This window comes from Balaenoptera physalus (assembly GCF_965194825.1).
Source record: "Balaenoptera physalus genome assembly, chromosome: 14".
Taxonomy (NCBI): domain Eukaryota; kingdom Metazoa; phylum Chordata; class Mammalia; order Artiodactyla; family Balaenopteridae; genus Balaenoptera; species Balaenoptera physalus.
Genome location: NC_138893.1, coordinates 2,338,033 through 2,358,872, shown reverse-complemented (window position 1 = coordinate 2,358,872; position 20,840 = coordinate 2,338,033). Strand labels below are relative to the sequence as shown.

Sequence of the window (20,840 nt, the reverse complement as noted above, 5' to 3'; positions counted from 1 at the left end):
ATTTGGGGTGTTGGGGTCTACGCAGATACTACTGTAAATGAAATGTATGTTAGAGAGTGAGTTAAATGCAACATCAGCTTTATTTGTTCCCAGACTTGTTTAATCTTGCTGTATTCATTATTCTGATGGTGTGATTTATTTCAGTATTGTAAATAATAAGGACTCTTTTTTTGTAAATGGCAGTATAAAGTTGTCACACACACACACCCCCACAAACACACACATACACACACACACACACAGACATTCCCTCAGAAATCACATATAGGCATCAAGGAAATACCAATTCCATTTCTACTAACAGGGAGATGCTGAAAGCACAGACCGCAAAATGTGAGGATGCCCACCAGAAACACTGTAGATCAAGCAGAAGTGCAGGGGAAATTACAAGGAGGATGTACATAGTGGAAGATCTGAGAATAAGTTTAAAAATATACTTATTCTCCCAGGTGAGGAGAAAACCCTGAAGTGCCATTTCAAGGACCCTTGTTTGCAATAGCAAGACCAGAATACACAGGCTTAGAGCAGATACTTTCCATGTTTACAAGAAATAGATTGTTTATGTGATAGTAAAGAGAACCTATTCTACTTTTTTCCTTTTTCCCACTAACTGAAAAAAGAATAAAAACTAGAATAATTGACATAAAATTATATCATATAGAAAACATCTTGTAATATGGCCAGGTTTGAGCATTAAGCAAGGAGGTTACATACAAAGACACTGCAAGAAAAAAATTGAAGAATAGAAAAAAGAAATGGCAGACAAAGAAAATACACCAGAAGAATATGGCCATGAACAAACAAACAAAAAATGGTCAAATATTTACCATGAGTTAAGAACACTTACAAAGCAATCACAAGAGCATAAGACAGATACAAAAATTCAAGGTAGCGATAAGAAAAGGTGATGAAACATTTTTTAAAGAAGTAGAAAAGGAGAGATCTCGCAGAGGTGAAATTTATAAGCAGCCCAAAGGAGAATTAACACTGCTGAAAACACAAGGGACATAGAAGACAGTAACAAGGAAAGCATATAAAATGAAAAGGAAATTGACTTAAAATTTTTTTGAAGTTCAAAGAGAAAATTACAGTTATAGAAAAAAATGAGTAAAACATACATAATTGGAATTCTTTAAAAAAGAAAACAGAATGAATATTTAACAATCTAGTTCCAGAACATTGTCAGAAATAAAAGAAACTTGATTGTATACATGGAAAAAGACATTGAATTTGAGGGAAAAGGAAAACATGAAAAGTTACTATACTTCAAAGATGAAATGAAGAGGGGAGGAGAAAGAGATTTAGAAGAAGAAGTGGAGAAAGAAGACCAATAAGAGTTTGCATGCATGCTCGCTCTCTTGCTCTCTCTCTCTGTTTCTCTTTTGAATGCCATTTTTGACTTAGGCTTTTGATATAACCATGGATATTTTTAGATTATGAGCATTAGAGAATTTTCATTCAAGAAAAATACCTGTTTTCAAAACTTAGAAAAGGAACTGTTCATTGTTTAATCAATTTTAATATCTGGATTTTTCTGTTACAGGAAACTGGAAAAGCTTTTGAATTTCAGAAATCTTCAAACCTGTTTAAAGGAAGCCAGTCTACTAGATTATTATGTATCTGGATTTTTGTGGGCAAGAGGAATGGACTTTTCTATTATTCAGTATTCAAAATTTATGACTTTACTGGATATGTTACTTCATAATCTTAGAAGTAAGTACATTATTTTTTCTTTTCTTAAGAAAAGAAAATTTAGTCCACTGTCTAAATTAATCTTCTTCTGTCTAAATTAATATTCTTCAGCAAAAGTTCCTAATTTTATTGTTTTTTAGCAAAAATATAGTTCATATCTTCATTAAGTTGTAAAGCTTCAAATAATACTTAACAAGGCTAAAGTTCTCATAGTAATTAATTTGCCAGATATGTTACTTTCATTTTGAAATCTTATTAGTGCCATCCATCCCCAAAATGTCAAGTAGCTCAGATTTATCTAGATATTTTTTCATTTTTTGAGGTGTTTTCATCTCATCTTACCTGTAATTATTATTGGGATATCTCAGGATTACTGTTAAGAGGAGGTTCTTTGGTCAATATCAAAACCCCATGAAATAGACATTATTCACATACACTTATATTTTGTGACTTTTTTTCTTACATAAAATTGAAATGAGTTACTACAGGAAATTTGGAAATTCTTCCTTGGAGCAATTTTAAATGTGATGACTTTTGTTTGAGAATAAACAGAATTGCTACTTGGAAGGAGGAAAAGAAAGAAATCTATTGTTTATTTATTGCCAAGTCTGTGCTAGGCAATATGTTTGGTTCTAATCTTTAACATACATTATGGAATGCAGAGCAACTCCTGCAGGGGAGGTATCGTAATCACTATTTCAGAGTTGAGCAAGCAGTCCAGAGAACAAAGTTGCATAGCTGGGAAGTGGAAGAACTAGAACTTCAATCTTAGAGTATATAATCAAAAGACCTTGAGCACAATAAACGTAAAGGTGTTTCTGACTCAGTTGAAAGACATGCTTGTGTCTATGGGAGACATCTTCCTTCCTTCTTCCCTCCCTCCTTCCTTCCCTCCCTTCCTCCCTCCCTTCCTCCCTCCCTTCCTTCCTCCCTTCCTTCCTTCCTTTCTTCCTTCCTTCCTTCCTTTCTTCCTTCCTCCTTCCTTCCTTTTTGTCTCTTCTTTTCTTTTTGGTTGTTTGCTTGTTTTTAGTTTCTTTTTTTTTAATTTGGGCAGGTAGAAGACCTTGTCACCCCTAAAGAATTGTCACCATCATCCTAGTAAAATTTATGAATGGCTTTTGGTCACAAAAAGCTTATTCTGTTCTATGTATCAATTTCTAACTATACAGATGCAGGGGAAATATTAAGTGAGTTAGCAGAATTAGTAGAGAAGCCACTTCTGCCCTACGTGTTCTTCCTGCTCCTCATCACCCTTAACAAGGGAAGAATTGGTAGTTCTTGTATGTGAGGAGAAGAAATCATTATTTTCCTTCTCTACAAATAGGAGAATTTCATCTTTACTTTTACTTAGGTATGGGTGCCATGTTAAACATAAATAACTGTACCAATAGAAGAAAAAAATAATTGGTAATGAAAAAAATTATGTATGATATTAACTGACTGATTTCAAATTATCCTGCACATAAGAACATAGTATAAAACTAACACAAAAACTGAAGTCTCAGGTAGTTAGTCCTGAGACTAGTATTACAATTAAAAATACATATTTTATTAAGAGACCTGATAAATAATATAACATTGTTTCAGTTTCAGTTGTTGAACTACAACCTTCCAAAAAAGAATTCTTAGTAAATTATCAAAAAGACAGACTTTGGCTGTTTTTTTCCTCATGACACAAATATTTGTAGAATCTTTGAGTACTACATGTCTCGAAACATATTCTTTCAACACTGTTGCCAAAATTACTGGGCAAAGAACAATGTCAATATCAACCTGCATGGAAAATAATAATATTATTATTGCCAACAATAAGATGAAGTAGATATGGAGATTATATGGCAAAGACTTCAAAATAGCTATTATAAAAGAACTTAAATGAAAAGTTGTGCACATTGTTGAAACAAATGTTAAAATATAAAGAATCATGAAAGAAATGGAAGGTGTAAAGAAGAAACAGATTAAAGTTTTAGAACCAAATTATACAGTGACCAAAATTAAAATCTCACTGGATGGAATCAATAGCAGAATGGAGAAATCAGTGAACTTGAAGATAGAGCAATAGAAATTATCCAATCTGCACAATACAGAGAAAAAAAGACTGGCAAGCAAATGACCAAAACCTCAGGGACCTGTGGGACAATGGAAGTTCTAATATACATATCATCAGAGTCCCAAAAGGAGAAAGACTACAGTGCTAAACAAACATTTGAAGAAGCAATGGATGAAAACTTCCCAAATTTAGCAAAAGACATAAGCCTATAAATTCAAGATGCTGACTAGGCCACAAACAGGGTAAACCAAAAGAAAAACAACATTAACTAACTGGATCTAATTGACATTCAGAGAACAGTACACCCCAAAACAACAGAATAGTCATTCTTTTCAAGTGTGTATGGAACATTCACCAAGGTAGACTGTATCCTGGGTCATAAAACAACCTTAAATTTAAAGTAATTGACTTAACTTCACTCTGTATGACAGACTCTAGGTCCCTCCACCTCACTACAAATAACTGAATTTCATTGCTTTTTATGGCTGAGTAATATATTCCATTGTATATATGTGCCACGTCTTCTTTATCCATTCATCTGTTGATGGACACTTAAGTTGCTTCCATGTCCTGGCTATTGTAAATAGAGCTGCAATGAACATTGCAGTCATGTGGTACATGACTCTTTTTGAATTATGGTTTTCTCAGGGTATATGCCCAGTAGTGGGATTGCTGGGTCGTATGGTAGTTCTAGTTTTAGTTTTTTAAGGAACCTCCGTACTGTTCTCCATAGTGGCTGTATCAGTTTACATTCCCACCAACAGTGCAAGAGTGTTCCCTTTTCTCCACACCCTCTCTAGCATTTATTGTTTGTAGATTTTTTGATGATGGCCATTCTGATTGGTGTGAGGTGATACATCACTGTAGTTTTGATTTGCATTTCTCTAATGATTAATGATGTTGAGCATTCTTTCATGTGTTTGTTGACAATCTGTATATCTTCTTTGGAGAAATGTCTATTTAGGTCTTCTGCCCATTTCTGGATTGGGTTGTTTGTTTTTTTGATATTGAGCTGCATGAGCTGCTTGTAAATTTTGGAGATTAATCCTTTGTCAGTTGCTTCATTTGCAAATATTTTCTCCCATTCTGAGGGTTGTCTTTCCGTCTTGTTTATGGTTTCCTTTGCTGTGCAAAAGCTTTGAAGTTTCATTAGGTCCCATTTGTTTATTTTTGCTTTTATTTCCATTTCTCTAGGAGGTGGGTCAAAAAGGATTTTGCTGTGATTTATGTCAAAGAGTGTTCTGCCTATGTTTTCCTCTAAGAGTTTGATAGTGTCTGGCCTTACATTTAGGTCTTTAATCCATTTTGAGTTTATTTTTGTGTATGGTGTTAGGGAGTGTTCTAATTTCATTCTTTTACATGTAGCTGTCCAGTTTTCCCAGCACCACTTATTGAAGAGGCTGTCTTTTTTCCACTGTATATTCTTGCCTCCTTTATCAAAGATAATGTGACCATATGTGCGTGGGTTTATCTCTGGGCTTTCTATCCTGTTTCATTGATCTCTATTTCTGTTTTTATGCCAGTACCATACTGTCTTGATTACTGTAGCTTTGTAGTATAGTCTGAAGTCAGGGAGCCTGATTCCCCCAGCTCCATTTTTCTTTCTCAAGATTGCTTTGGCTATTTGGGGTCTTTTGTGTTTCCATACAAATTGTGAAATTTTTTGTTCTAGTTCTGTGAAAAAATGCCAGTGGTAGTTTGATAGGGATTGCATTGAATCTGTAGATTGCTTTGGGTAGTAGAGTCATTTTCACAATGTTGATTCTTCTAATCCAAGAACATGGTATATCTCTCCATCTATTTGTATCATCTTTAATTTCTTTCATCAGTGTCTTATAATTTTCTGCATACAGTCTTTTGTCTCCTTAGGTAGGAGTGAAGTAAGTCAGAAAGAGAAAAACAAATACCATATGCTAACACATATATATATGGAATCTTATAAAAATAAAAATGGTCATGAAGAACCTAGGGGCAAGAAGGGAATAAAGACACAGACCTACTAGAGAATGGACTTGAGGATATGGGGAGAGGGAAGGGTAAGCTGGGACAAAGTGAGAGAGTGGCATGGACATATATACACTACCAAATGTAAAATAGGTAGCTAGTGGGAAGCAGCCGCATAGCACAGGGAGATCAGCTCAGTGCTTTGTAACCACCTAGAGGGGTGGGATAGGGAGGGTGGGAGGGAGGGAGATGCAAGAGGAAAGAGATATGGGGACATAAGTATATGTATAACTGATTCACTTTGTTATAAAGCAGAAACTAACACACCATTGTAAAGCAATTATACTCCAATAAAGATGTTTAAAAATAAATAAATAAATAAAGTAATTGAAATTATACAAATTTGTTTTCTGACCATAATGGAATTAAACAAGAAATTAATAATAGAAATATGTCAGGAAAATCTCTGAACACTTGGATATTAAACAGCACAGTTCTTAACAGTCCATGAGTCAAAGAGAAAGTCTCAACAGATATTAGAAAAGATTTTTAAGTAAATGGTAATAAAACATGAAAATTTGTGTGATACAGTTGAGCTGATGATAAGAGGGAAGTTTCTATCAGTAAATGCTTATATTAGAATACAGTCTAAAATGAATAAGCTTAAACTTTAGGAAGCTAGAAAAAAAGAGCATGGATCAAGCAGAAAGGAAGAAATAAACAGAAATCAATGAAATTGAAAATGGAAAACCAATGGAGAAAAATCAATGAAACAAAAATCAGGATCTTTGAAAAGGTCAATAAAATTGAGAAACATGAAGCAAAACTAAGAAAAAAGATAGAAGGCACAGGTTATCATTATCAGATATAAAAAAAGGGGTATCACTAAAGATCCTGCAGACATTAACAGAATATTAAGAGAATGCTAATTATATACATACATTAGAAAACAAAAAGGAACTGACCAATTCTCAAAAACCACAAGCTAACAAAACTCACCCAAGATGAAATAGACAACCTGATATTGCCATAATGATTTAAGAAATTGAGTTTGTTGCTAAAAACTTCTGGAAAAACTTCTTCAGTCCCAGATGTTTTCACTGGAAAATTCTGTTAAACATTTAATGAAGAAATACCACCAATTATACATAACCTCTTCGAGAAACAGTGGAGGAAAGAACTCTTCCTAACTCATTTTATGGGGCTAAAATTATCTTCATACCAAAAGGTGACAAAGAGAAAGAGAGAAGAAGGAGAGGTGAGGGGAGAAGGAGAAGAAAAAGTAGAGGAAAGGTGGGGGAGTTGGGATAGGAGAAGGAGAAGAAATTACAGAGCAATATCCCTAATGAACATAAAAAACATTCCCAACAAAATGTCATCAAAATGAATCAGGCAATTTATAAAAAGAATAATACGCATGACCAGTTGGGCTTTATCCCAGAAATTCAATGTTGGTTCAGTATTGAAAATCTGATCAATGTAAATAGTTGAAAGAAGAAAAAACAAATGATCATGTAAATACATGCAGAGAAAGCATTTGACTAAATACAACATCCATTCATTATGTTTTTAAAGTCAGAAAATTAAGAAAAGAAGTGATATTGGTCAACCTCATAAAAGACATCTACAAAAAAGCCACCATCATACTTAGTGGTAGAAAGACCAGATTCTTTCCCCATAAGATCAGGATCAAGGTAAGAATGTCTTCTCTCACCACTCCTATTCAACATAAGAATAGGAGTCTTAGCAATAAGTGCAGTATGGTGAGAAAAAGAAAGAAAACACATGCAGATTGGAAAGGAAGGAATCAAGCAGTCCCTGTTCTTAGATGAAATGATGCTCTATATACAAAATTACACAGAATCAAAACAATTCCTAGAACTAATGAGTTTAGCAAGGTTGCAGGAATAAGGTCAAAACACAGAAGTCAGTTGTATTTCAGTATGCTAGCAATGTACATTGGTTACCAAAATTTTAACAGATAATATCATTTACAATAACTCAAAAAATAATAGAAGTACTTAAGTATAAATCTAACAAAATGTACACAACTATATGCTAAAATGATGATAAAAGAAATAAAACCTAAACAAATGAAAAAACATACTGTGTCCTTGGATTAGAAGTCTCCACATGGTAAAGATGTCTTCTAAATTGATCTGTAGATTTAATGCAGTATCAATCCAAATCCCAGCAGGACTTTTTCTAGACATACTCATTGATTTTTTAAATTTATATGGAAAGGCTAAGGACCTAAAACAGCTAAAATTTTTTTGAAAAATAAGAGTAAAGCTGCATCCGTCTTACCACTCAATTTAAGAATTACTATAAAGTTACAGTAATGAAGTCAGTGTGGAATTAGTGAAGAGATGAACACATAAATTGATGGAACAGAAGACAGAATTCAGAAATAGACTCACACAAAAATGGTCGTCTGATTTTTTTTTTATAAATATGCAAAAGCAATTCAGTGGAACCAGGTAGCCTTTTCAATAAATGTTGTTGGACAACAACTGCTCATCTATTTTGAAAAAAATACACTTCAACCTGAACTTTTCACTTGATACAATTAAATCTAAATGGTTCAGATATAAATTTAAAATGTAAAACTATAAATCTTTTAGAAGAAAACATAGGAGAAAATCTTCATGACCTTGGGTTATCAAGAAGTTGTTAGACGTGAACCCCAAAACATGACCCATAAAAAAAAATTGGATTTCATCAAATTTTAAAACTTTTGTTTTATGAATGTCATTGTTAAAAGAATGAAAAGACAAACTACAGACAGGGAAAAATATATTTGCAAATCACATATCTGAAAAAGGACTTGTAATATATAAAGAACTCTCAAAACTTAACACTAGGAAAACAAACAGCCCTATTAAAAATGGGCAAAACCATGAAAACGCATAACTTATGTTTAACCACCAGACAAACCCAAATTGAGGAACGTTGTACAAAATATTTGACCAGTCCTTTTCAAACTGATAAGGTTATCAAAAACAAGAAAAGTCAGAGAAACTATCAATCTAGGGGGACCTCAGGAGACATGACTACCAAGCGTGATGTGGTATCCTGGATGTGATCCTGGAACAGAAAAAGGACATTAAGTAAAAATTAAGGAAATCTAATAAAATATGGGCTTTAGTTAATTGTAATGTATAAAATTGGTTTATTAGTAGTAAATAAAGGTACCATGATAATGTTAGATGTTAAAAATAAGAGAAACTGTGTGGAGTATGCAGGAATTCTCAATACTATTTCTGTAATTTTTCTATAAATATAAATCTTTTCCAAAATAAAGTTTATCTTATTTTAAAAATGGGCAAAGAATTTGAACAAACCCTTCACCAAAGAAGATATAAGGATAGCAAATAAACTCCTGAAAAGTTGTTCAACATCATTTGTCATTAGGGAAGTATAAAATAAAACCACTGTGACTAATATGTATAAAATAGATAACTAATAAGAACCTGCTGTATAAAAGATAAATAAATAAAATAAAGATGTTCAAAGAAAAGAAAAACACCACTATGAAACCACTACACAACTATTAGAATGGCTAAACTAAAAAATACTGACAATACCAAATGCTGACAAAGATACAGAGCACCTAGAACTCTTATGCTTTGCTTGTGGAAATGCAAAATGGCACAGCCACTCTGGACAGTAGTTGGCAGCATCTTATAAAATTACATCCCATCCATCCCACTCCTAGGCATTACTCTAAAGAAAGAAAAACATATGTTCACCCAAAAACCTGTGCACGAATGTTGTCTAGCAGCTCTATTCAAAAGTGCTCAAAACTGAAAACAAATCTGAATGTCTATCAATAGATGAACAGGTAAACAAACTATGGTACATCCATACAATGGAACACTACTCAGCAATAAAAGTGATTGAACCATGATACGACAATTTGGATGCATCTCAGTAGCATCATACTGAGTTGAAGTCAGTCTCAAAAGATTGTATACTGTATCATTACATTTCTGGGAAATTGTCAACAAGACACAACTATAGCAGTGGAGAACAAATCAGTGTTTGCCAGATGCTGGGGTGAGGAGAGGATATAAAAGGATAGCATGAGGGAGTTTTTTGAGGTGATGTAACTTGTTCTGTATCACAATTGTAGTGGTGGTTACATGATCTTTACAAGTGTGTAAGTTCATAGAACTGTACACCAAAATGAAAAGTCAATTTCACTGTATAATTTTTAATAATATTTATGTATAAAAACAAAGAGAAAAGATTTAGTGAAAGAAAATATATATGCTCTAACAAGAAATAGAAACTATGCAGAATAAACTTTAAAAAAAGTAATGCACAAGCCCTATATGAAGAAAACTTCAAAGAATTTTAAAATCACAAAGGAAGTTTTTAACATTTGGAAAAAACAATGTTCTTTGAAAGACCTAATGTCATAAAAATGCTAAATCTCACCAAGTTAATTTATAATATTAATAAGCCAATAAAAATGCCAACAGTTTTTTGTTAATGTTTTTGCCTAGGGGTGGGTTACTAGGCAAGGTGATTCTAACAAAAAAATGTGGAAAATAAAAAAATAGAAATAGCCAGAAAAACTGTCTTTTAAAAGTGTAACAAGCTTTAGCGTATCTTAGTAGTAGTAGTACTAGTAGTAGTGTTATAAAATCTCAAGTATTTGAACACAGTGGTGAATCACTAAATAGACCAAAGGAACACAACAGAAAGTTAAGCAGTTGACCCAATCACTAGAATTCAGTATTTGGTAAAATGGCATTTCAAATCTGGTGAAAAGATAATTATTCAATAAGTAATACTGGGGCGACTGGGTATCCATCAAGAAAAAAATAAAATGAAATTGGATTCAAACATGTCTTTGTTTATAAACCAGAATACATCCAAATGGATCAAACCCTTAAATGTAAAATAAGTGGAGCCATAAAAATGTCAGAGAAAGACATGGGTTAATTTATTTATAGCCTTGGATGGGGAAGACCTCTATAATTATGCTTCAAAATTCTGAAGCCGTAAAGACGAAGATAGTTAAATTTGATATATGAAAGCCAGAAGTCTGCAATGAAAAAATACCAGAATCAAAATAAAATAAGAATTAGAAACTGGGAAAAACATTGCATCTCAGACATCAACAAACAATTAAGTTCTGTAATATAAAAAGAGCATGCAGAAGCAAGAAGAAAAAGACCAATAGTGCAATAGAAGAGTATGCCAAGGATATGACTAAAGAAATACAAATGATTCTTAAACAAATGAAAAGTTCAGCCTTAAAGATAATAAGAAAAATGTTAATTAAAACTACACAGAAATGTCATTTGTCATATATCAAATTGACAAAACTGTAAAATTTTGGTAGCATTCTCAGCTGTTAAAGCTGTAAGAAAACAAGTATTCTCTATTTGTCTAATGGAAGTAAAAACCCCCTTGTGGAATGTAGGTTAGCAGCTGTCTGTCACATTTACAAATGTATTGTCTCTTTGACAAATGTATTGTCTCTTCCTAGCAATCCAACTTTTGGGAATTTAGCCTACATATCCACTGGCACACGTGTAACCTGACATGTATGTAAAGTCATTAGTTGCAGTAATGTTTGAAAAAGCAAAAAATTAGACACATCAACTGAAAACATCAGTGTGAATTCTTGTTTAACTTAATAGATATACAGATGAATAGTTATATAGTTAAGTGTAAACACATATATACACATACTTCTTAGCTCTGTTCACAAAGAGGGCCAAAAAGCAGTGACATCCAGTGGCAGTGAGCATACCACCCAGGACCCAGTTCTTGGATTATAATTTCATTCTCCGAGAAAAGGAACCAGGACTCCTTAGAAAAATGGCTGATTATAGACCTACAGCAGGGAACATAAAAGGTGAGCCTGGGGGTATCTTGTAGTGGCCAAAAGAAAGTGCCAAAAAAACAGAATGGTGGGGGTATGTCAAAGAAATAGAGAAGCCAACTGAAAAAGCTCCCAGTGCCCAAAGTTAGAACAATTTGAACGAAATAACATAGTATTGAATTATAATCCAAAGTATAAAATTAACATCCATGAATCTATACTGATGGAAATTAATGATTGAATAAGTAATTAACTGGGGTAAAATAGACAAATCTCCCATGTAAAATTCCCAATAATTTATGTAGATACTTCACCCTCAACAAGTTGAACACCATTCCCCACCCCTTTAAGTGAGGGCTGCAAACCTCCTTCCAAAGAGGTCAGTATGGAAAGAGGGAAAAATAGTAACTTTATAGTAGAGAAGCCTGACAGATACACCCTCAGCCAGGTGACTAAGGCTAACACCACTAGTGATGAGCCAGGTTAAATAGCAATACCCTAGATATAATGTGATGGTGAGAATGGCACTGTAGTCTTCCTCTCCAAAACCTTTAACCCCTGTCTAATTATGACAGAAGTATCAGATAAACCCAAAGTTAAGGACATACTACAAAATATCTGACCAGTACTTCTCAAAACTGTCAAAGCCTTTAAAAACAAGGAAAATCTGAGAAACTGTGCTGTCTAAGGAGATTTGACAACTAAATGTAATGTGTCCTGGAGGGGATCCTGGGACAGAAAAAAGGCTTTAATAAAAACTAAAGAAATCCAAAGGGTGAACTTAAATAATAATATATCAGTATTTGCTCATTAGTTGTGTCAAATGTACCATAGCTATATTAACAATGGGGGAAACTGTGTATGAGGTATATGGGGACTCTCTGTGATATTCTTGCAACTTTTCTGTAAATCTAAAACTACTCCAAAATTAAAAATTTACCTGTAGCGGGCTTCCCTGGTGGCGCAGTGGTTGAGAGTCTGCCTGCCAAGGCAGGGGACACGGGTTCGAGCCCTGGTCTGGGAAGATCCCGCATGCCGCGGAACAGCTGGGCCCGTGAGCCACAATTACTGAGCCTGCACGTCTGGAGCCTGTGCTCTGCAACAAGAGAGGCCGCGATAGTGAGAGGCCCGCGCACCACGATGAGGAGTGGCCCCCACTTGCCGCAACTAGAGAAAGCCCTCACGCAGAAACGAAGACCCAACACAGCCAAAAAAAAAAAAAAAAAAATTTACCTGTAGGGATTAACCTATCCCTAAATTGGAATACTGTGCAGCGGTAAAAAAGGAAAGAATGAGGAAGGTTTTCTAGGTATCATATGTTGTTACTGAGTAGAGTGAGGTGCAGAATTGTATTCTTTTGTTTATAAAACAGACAGAATTAGTATTTATCTATGTCTTTATTTGTGATATATACAAAGAAATGCTGGAAGAATACAGAAAAAACTAATAAAATTTTCTGTGCAAAGGGTGTAGGAACTGGGCACATGGACAACAGGATTGGAGGAAGTCTTCTCACAATACACCTTCACATATATTTTTTGAACCATGTGAATATGTCACCTATGAATTAAACTCTAAAAAGAAATACATGACATGAACAGTCTTAAGCTTTGCAACCTCTGAGCTGAGAATTCACAAACCAGAAACAGAATAAAGGAAAGTAGAAAAATTTCATGGATCTCACATTCCAAATTTGACAAGAGATTTCCATTTTAAACGTTTTCCATAACATAACTTATGAATATTTCTTTTATGTGAAACTTTATATTGTTGATATCAGTTCAAAAATGAATTTTTAAAACTTGAGCAGGATCCATCCAAGTACTCATAAACTATGAGAGAGTGAAAGTACGTGTGTGAAACCTAACCGGAAAAAAGCAAGGGGTCTAGTTTTCCTTCTGGCAGAAAAAAAAAATCCTCTCAAACCTTTCGACCTAACAAGGTTGTAGTTACCATCAGGAAAGAATGTAATCTTAGCCAAGTGTGCCAGGGAAGCAGGTAAAGTATGTTTATACTTAAACTAAGAGGTGGTGGAGTCCTGAGCACATAATGAGCGCTCCCATCCTATCCGGCAACATCTTCATAGAAAAAGCACCAAAGAGCACAGTTTGTGCTGTGAGCTGTAGCGTGGCCGACGGTTATTAACAGAATTCTAGTGTGGGGACTGTTACTTTATACTGACTCGGTTTCCGATCTATCCCTTGTCTCAGATTGTGCTACATTATCCACAAGATATTCTACAAACAACCCACCTGGAATCAAAGTAGATCAAACTAAAAGATTATGGAAAGTAGAATTTGTACAGTTATCTTAACAGTATATATATATATATTTTTTAAAGATGTTTTGTTTTGGATATGGACCATTTTTAAAGTCTTTATTGAGTTTGTTACAATATTGCCTTCTGTTTTATGTTTTGATTTTTTGGCCTCCAAGCGTGTGGGATCTTAGCTCCCTGATCAGGGATCGAACCTGCACCCCCTGCATTGGAAGGCGAAGTCTTAACCGCTGGACCGCCAGAGAAGTCCCTTAACAGTATACATTTTGAGTTTTAGTTTTTCCAGGGCCTGACCAAGGACAGGATGTAGAGTATTAGACTGGGTATTTGGCCTCTATCTAGGTCGATGGGCCAAGATTGATTCTCCTCTATATAACATGACTTTGGTAAATAACCATAGAATGCTTTTTAGTTCTATGAAGTTGAATTGTTTTTCCTCCAAACAGTAATGATGATGATGATAATGATAATAATAATAATTAACATTTATATAGAATTAACTTGTGTCACTCACAGTGCCATTTGCTTTCCAAATACTTTTGCACTTAATTCATGCACAGTCTTATGAGATAGTTCCATTATTCTCCTCATTTTAAAAATGAGAAGAATATATGAGATTCAGAGAGGTTAAATCTGAACCCCAGAGAGTGAGAACCCATCCTCCTGACTACGTGAGATGTGCCTGGCTTTGGGCTGAACTCTAGAAAGCACTATATACATGTAATGTATATGTATCTTTTCAGTTTACCAAGAGTTTCCCATGCATTCCTTATTTGATCTTCACAACAGCACTATTATTTTGAGAATTGGTATTATTCTCATTCACAGATAAGGAAAATGAAACTCAGATCACCTAGCTAGTAAATGGCAGTTATGAGGTACCAATCTAAATCTTCCAGCTAATTATAAGTATAATATGTTCTTTCATTACCCTAAATTTTCAAGGATAAATTTTATTTCTAACAGCCCTTAGTATTTAATTGGTTTAGTCTTTCATATTTTAATCACATCACTAAATGTGATTTTTAAAAGAGCAAACATTTCAGTTAGATAAGTGAAATGATAACTTTCCTAATTTTTAAAGCCATTATCTGTAGAAAGACATTAGACATAGAAAAACAGTTTTAAAGAGTCAGTTATATTTTAACATAAGGCAATAGTAATATAAATTTATTTTTGTGCTTGATAAGTATAATCACATCTAGAATTAGAATTATCTAAATTTTTTCTCTGCATTTCTAATTAATACCATTTTATTAATAAATTGATTCAGATTTTAATCCATTCATTTCTTAATTGCTTTTATCCAACAGATTTTTCATTTCTGAAATTAATCTTACTATTTTCAAAAGAAGTTTATCATAGAAAAAGAAATAGGGACTTCCCTGGTGGCGCAGTGGTTAAGAATCTGCCTGCCAATTCAGGGGACACAGGTTCAGTCCCTGGTCCGGGAAGATCCCACATGCCGCAGAGCAACTAAGTCCGTGCGCCACAACTATTGAGCCTGAGCTCTAGAGCCTGAGAGCCACAACTGCTGAAGCCCATGCGCCTATAGCCCGTGCTCTGCAACAAGAGAAGCCACCACAATGAGAAGCCCGTGCACCGCAACCAAGAGTAGCCCCCGCTCACCACAACTAGAAAAAGCCCGTGCGCAGCAACGAAGACCCCAATGCAGCCAAAAATAAATAAATAAATAAATAAATTTTTTTTAAAAAAGAAAAAATGTTCAGTAATAATTGAACTCCACTTAGAATGATACAGGAAAGCCTAGTTATCCAGTAATAATTCTATGTGTCTGACAGACATAAAACAGGATCTGGAAGGAGGCCATGAGAATTGGACTAATTGTCATTCATTAAACCAGATTTTAATTGTTATACAGTTTTATGCTTATTTTCTAATTCCTACACATAGAAAAGAATCTAGACTAAACAAATTACAAGTTGGTGTTTATAGTGTCTTCCAAAATTTTAAATTACTTCACTGTCGTTTTATTAGTAATTTGGGGACCTAGCACTTATATCCCAGAAAGAGAAGCTATGTAACCCAGAAATAATTGGATCTTACAATCAGCCTGTGTTCTCATAACTCCTCTGCACTCTCCCCTTCTACCTCACTGAAAAAGCCACCCCATTAACAAGATGTGGAAAGTTTACTAATGGTCTCCTAAGAGAGACAGAAGTTTGGTTGGTATTGGGAAGGTGGGATTCACATTGTTCAGCACAGTTCTCCCCCAGGCCCTCATCCTGGCCACCAGCTGACAATCACCTCCTCCAAGCAACCAATCCAGCCTTGTTTTTGCTAGAGCCTTTCAACTCTCCACCTCCATGCTGTTTGGTCTCGTGTCCCGACACCCCTCACTTGTCAGCAAAGGACAATTTGGACACTCCAGTTACCTGGATTCTCCTCAGGATGCAGGGAGCTGTGTGTGTGTGTTGTAAATAATATTTGTCTGCCACAAGTGAAAATGTGAAAAGAAGATGGAGGTTAATATTTGTATTATACACGTTACAAAATTTAAGTCCAAGGCTTTTGACACTTATCTACTTCTTTTTCAACTAGACAGATGCCTTAGAAGATAGTTTTGCTTTGTTGTTTGTTTGCTTTTAATTGCGAGAGAATAGACCACAATCATTGACTTGTTTATTTTTGGTAATGGTGGCAAAGTGATGTCAGTGTCACTCTTTTTGCACTGTCATCTGGCTCTCACCACCACCATCAGGCATACATTTGAGAAACAAATTACATAAGTTATGTCTGTACCTTGGAAAAGAAAAAAAAAATCTTGATTTTTACATAAAAATCCATATTTCTGGCATCCACTGAAAATCTTCAGACCCAAATTCCCACATGGTAACAATCAACTAAGGCCGAGTGTTAGTTGACTCTGTTCATTTACATTTTCAGCTCTGGGTTTGGTTCTGCTGTCTACAGTGGCTGAGTCTACCTTGTAGGCCTTCCTTACCAGCTAATCCAACCAACCTTGTGTCGTTTCTATCTATTAATCTAAGATCATAAAAAAAATTTTCATTTCCATTCTAAAGTAATCTTTAGATAGATTGAGGGTTCTTTTTTTTTTTTGCATCTTAAAATGGAAACAAACTCTTTAGACAATTGTATAGCATTAAGGTAATTTACAATTGTTGGGTGTGTAAGCTCCTGTTCTTTTACATAAAATGTAATTATTAGCATAAACAAACAACAATAGTTTTACCATTTGTCCTCACAAATACTGAAAAAATGGAATTGTTACACATTAAGGACATCTTGGGTTATTTTGTTGCCAAAACATCTATGAAAATAATGCTTTAGACTTCTTTGGATTTTATTTCAGCACTGCATATGTCCTTAGAAGACAGCATAAAATGGCTCAGAGAAGTTATGGCTGAAATAGGACCATCCCATTCACAAAAAAGTGAGGAATGGAATATCTTTGATGTAAAACAAGCCAATGCTGTTGTTGATTACTTGAAAATCAGGTATGGACTTTTTTCAGTAGCATTTAGTTTTCACTTTATGTTTTCTAGAAAATGTCTATTAAATAGAAGCTAATCCAATTTTTTTTTTTTTAAGTTATACAATTTTTATTTATTTATTTATTTATTTATGGCTGTGTTGGGTCTTCGTTTCTGTGTGAGGGCTTTCTCTAGTTGTGGCAAGCGGGGGCCACTATTCATCATGGTGCGCGGGCCTCTCACTGTCGCGGCCTCTCTTGTTGCCGAGCACAGGCTCCAGACGCGCAGGCTCAGTAATTGTGGCTCACGGGCCCAGTTGCTCCGCGGCATGTGGGATCTTCCCAGACCAGGGCTCGAACCCGTGTCCCCTGCATTGGCAGGCAGATTCTCAACCACTGCGCCACCAGGGAAGCCCCTGCTAATCCAATTTTTAATGAAGTTAGACATTTACAAAATTTTTGCAGTAATTAACCCAACCAATAATTAGATAATATTCAAGTCATCCATCCAATAAATAAAAACCAGGACATTGAACATTTTGGCTTTCATTGCATTCTTAAAAAAAAGTTTGTGTTTGATAAGCATAATTTCATTTAGATCTATAATTCTTGTCTAAGAATTTTTTTCTCTGTATCTCTAAATAATACTGTTCTTATTAATCAAATGATTCTTTCAGATTATTCAGATTTGATTACAATAGACTATACTATAGGTAGTTGACCTTGACCTTAAAATTTTACATTTTAAAGAGTAACATTTATTTCCATTTAAACGTTTATTTTAAATGCTTTGTATTAGAAATTGAAGAGATTTATGTACATACTTCCTCAAATTTATTATATACCCTGAAATATTTGTAGTATTGACCAATTAAACTCATTAAGTCTTTGTGCTTCGAAAATGATGGTGGATGGAGGGAAAGTATTTTTCTTACAATGATTCTTCATTGTTGAACTAAGAAATCTCTCTTTTTATATGATCTGTCACAAGGTCTGCATTAGAGTTTTGCATCTCTCTCAAGGGACATTTTTAAAGTTAGCAAATATTTAAACAAGAGTTGGTAAAAATCTTTCTTTTGCCTAACTAAAAGTTTCTGCAGAATTTCTTTGTTCCTCTATTACTATATACTGCAGTACTCTCCAACTTTAAGTTTTACAATTCTAAAATAAATGGTGCTGTATGATGGTCTAGACATGCTCATGATTTGCTTGGCAAGGATCCTGGTTGTAGCCTGGAAGTTTTTAAAAAACTAATGTGTTTAATATGATAAGGTTTATATACTGGTTTCTGGCATGAATTAATAATGGTGTATGATATATTTTTATGTAATAGCATTTGATATAATATGACTTCTTAATGCTACAATATACCTCCTAATGTGTGTCTCTCACTAAAAGCCACAGTCGTCTTCATATCAATTAAAGGGAGATCCTTATTTGGGGGGGAGGGAAGGGAGAGGAAATCCAGAGCTGGAGGAGAACTTGTTCCCCAGGGTATTTCTTCTGCCCATCAGAGTTTGGAAATCACTGGGCAGGGGGAATTCTCTGCACATTTGTAGAGCATCCTTCTTTCCCTTCTCTCTCCATTTGAGCCTTCCAGGTCTCTCCTGCAGAATACATTTTTCAGCTGAGCTCTCAGCCCAAGAGTTTTATAATGGGCACCAGGACTGATAGTTAACCACAGCAGCAAAACCCATGCACTTTCTAGATGGTGAAAGATGGCGGCTCTTTTCTCTTTCATATCATCTTTCTGGACAAATGTTCATCAGCATATTTCTTGACATTTTACTGACATTCAGAAAACGGTTAAGTGAAGAGGGGATGTCAGTATCAGTCACCTTTTGACCCTAACCAGGGTAACTTCACACACCAAAAATACCTAGCCTTCTGCAAAAAAAAAAAAAAAGTAATATTTGAAAGTTTAGTCAAATAAAGTAAATCAGAACTAGCTTTTATGCTGTTTAATCTTTATATTGTGATTTCAAAGAAATTACATGTTTTAAGTGTCTCTGTCACAGAAATTAAAATATCAGTTGGTAAGTAGGATATCTGGAATTGATTCTGAACTTGTGTAAAGAGAAATGTGCTTTTCTGCAACACCTGTTCAGAATGTCTCATGTGTCCACAAATGCAAGTTTAATGTCAATTAAATCATATAATACTTTTCATTTTAATGACTGCAAAGAAGTTTTCTAAATATGAAGCTAGCTCAATTATCAAAAACAAGTATAACTATTTTTCAATTTAACCTGATAATTAAGCTTAATCAACCAGTGAAAGCCCTAGTCAGTTTTGGGAGTGCGCGTTTTGGAACATGACCTGTAGCACATGAAACTTAACTGAAAATAAAATTGAAGTTTCGGGGACTTCCCTGGCAGTCCAGTGGTTAAGACTCCATGCTTCCAATGCAGGGGGCATGGGTTAGATCCCTGGTCAAGGAACTAAGATCCCACATGCTGCGTGGCCAAAAAAAATTTTTTTTAAATGAATAAAGCTTAAAAAAATTGAAATTTCATTTGATTCTTTTAATAGAGTCTACACTGTATATTCCATGATGTGTCTGTGAATTGAAAAAACGAATACCAAAATTCCTCCCCAGCATTGCTATGAGTACTGAGTAATCTATGCAGCATATACATAGCTTTTTATTTATTTATTTATTTATTTATTTATGCGCGGTGCGCAGGCCTCTCACTATCGCGGCCTCTCTTGTGGAGCACAGGCTCCAGACGCGCAGGCTCAGTAATTGTGGCTCACGGGCCTAGTTGCTCCGCGGCGTGTGGGATCTTCCCAGACCAGGGCTCGAACCCGTGTCCCCTGCATTGGCAGGCAGATTCTCAACCACTGCACCACCAGGGAAGCCCTATACATAGCTTTTTAATATAAGACGTCATTTAGACATGTATCTAGTTCAAGGACATTTCTGTCATTGTATATTCTATGTATTCCCTGGAAATCAGGTGAAGGTAAAGTGCACAGGCATATACTCAATATAAGAAAACACTGCCCCTCTTCACACAAGTGCACTTCCTGGCGTGGAGCCAGATTTCTTGACCATTTTCATTCTGAGTAGTCTCCCTTTGATTTAGGACCAAGACAAGATGTTTGACAAAAATAGTCTAGGGGCTTGAGTCAGCTGGGAGTCCAAAGGAAGAGGGAAAAAATACATTCCCATAACAGAAGTGTCACTTTGTTCCCATGTGAGGCCATTTAATAGCTCCCTGGTAAAGTGAGAGAACCCCAGCTGTTGGTGGGAACCAGAGCAAGGCAATGGTGGTATGACTTGACCTGCCCCTGAATAAGTGCCTCCCTTTGGTGGCCCCCCCTCCCCTTCTATGTCTCACTGTAGTCCTGGCCTTGCCCAACCCTGTATCTTTGGCCACTGCATCCAAGTCAAGCATTTTATTTTCATTGTAAGAAGTGAATTTCTTTTTTGGTATGGGATAATCTAATAACTGTATGCAATGAGGAGAATAACGTGGAAAGATTATGAAATTGCAGGAAGGAAGATTTATGAATTGACTTCGCTGTGTGACACAGATGGGGAAAGGAAAGTTTTAGACTAGTTAACTGAGAAGAA

General features: G+C 35.0%; 1 protein-coding gene and 1 long non-coding RNA gene across 14 annotated transcripts in view; one reads left to right on the top strand and one right to left on the bottom strand.

Moving 5' to 3' along the window:
• The window catches only part of LOC309643154, a 353,652-nt gene extending 339,927 nt beyond the window's left edge, over positions 1–13,725 (bottom strand). The window contains exons 1-2 of the long non-coding RNA XR_014253584.1: positions 12,762–13,725; positions 4,600–12,468 (exon numbers count right to left, since the gene is read on the bottom strand). This is a non-coding gene — a long non-coding RNA (uncharacterized lncRNA). The remainder of the gene's footprint in view (positions 1–4,599; positions 12,469–12,761) is intronic.
• The window catches only part of CABCOCO1 (ciliary associated calcium binding coiled-coil 1), a 140,515-nt gene that overhangs the window by 14,730 nt on the left and 104,945 nt on the right, over positions 1–20,840 (top strand). For all 13 annotated transcript variants that reach the window (XR_014253557.1, XR_014253558.1, XR_014253559.1 and 10 more), the window contains exons 3-4: positions 1,544–1,713; positions 17,141–17,285. Coding sequence is in view for 8 of the 13 variants with exons in the window: in XM_082425629.1 (XP_082281755.1) it covers positions 1,544–1,713; positions 17,141–17,285 (315 nt within the window). In the remaining 5 variants the exon portion in view is untranslated. The remainder of the gene's footprint in view (positions 1–1,543; positions 1,714–17,140; positions 17,286–20,840) is intronic.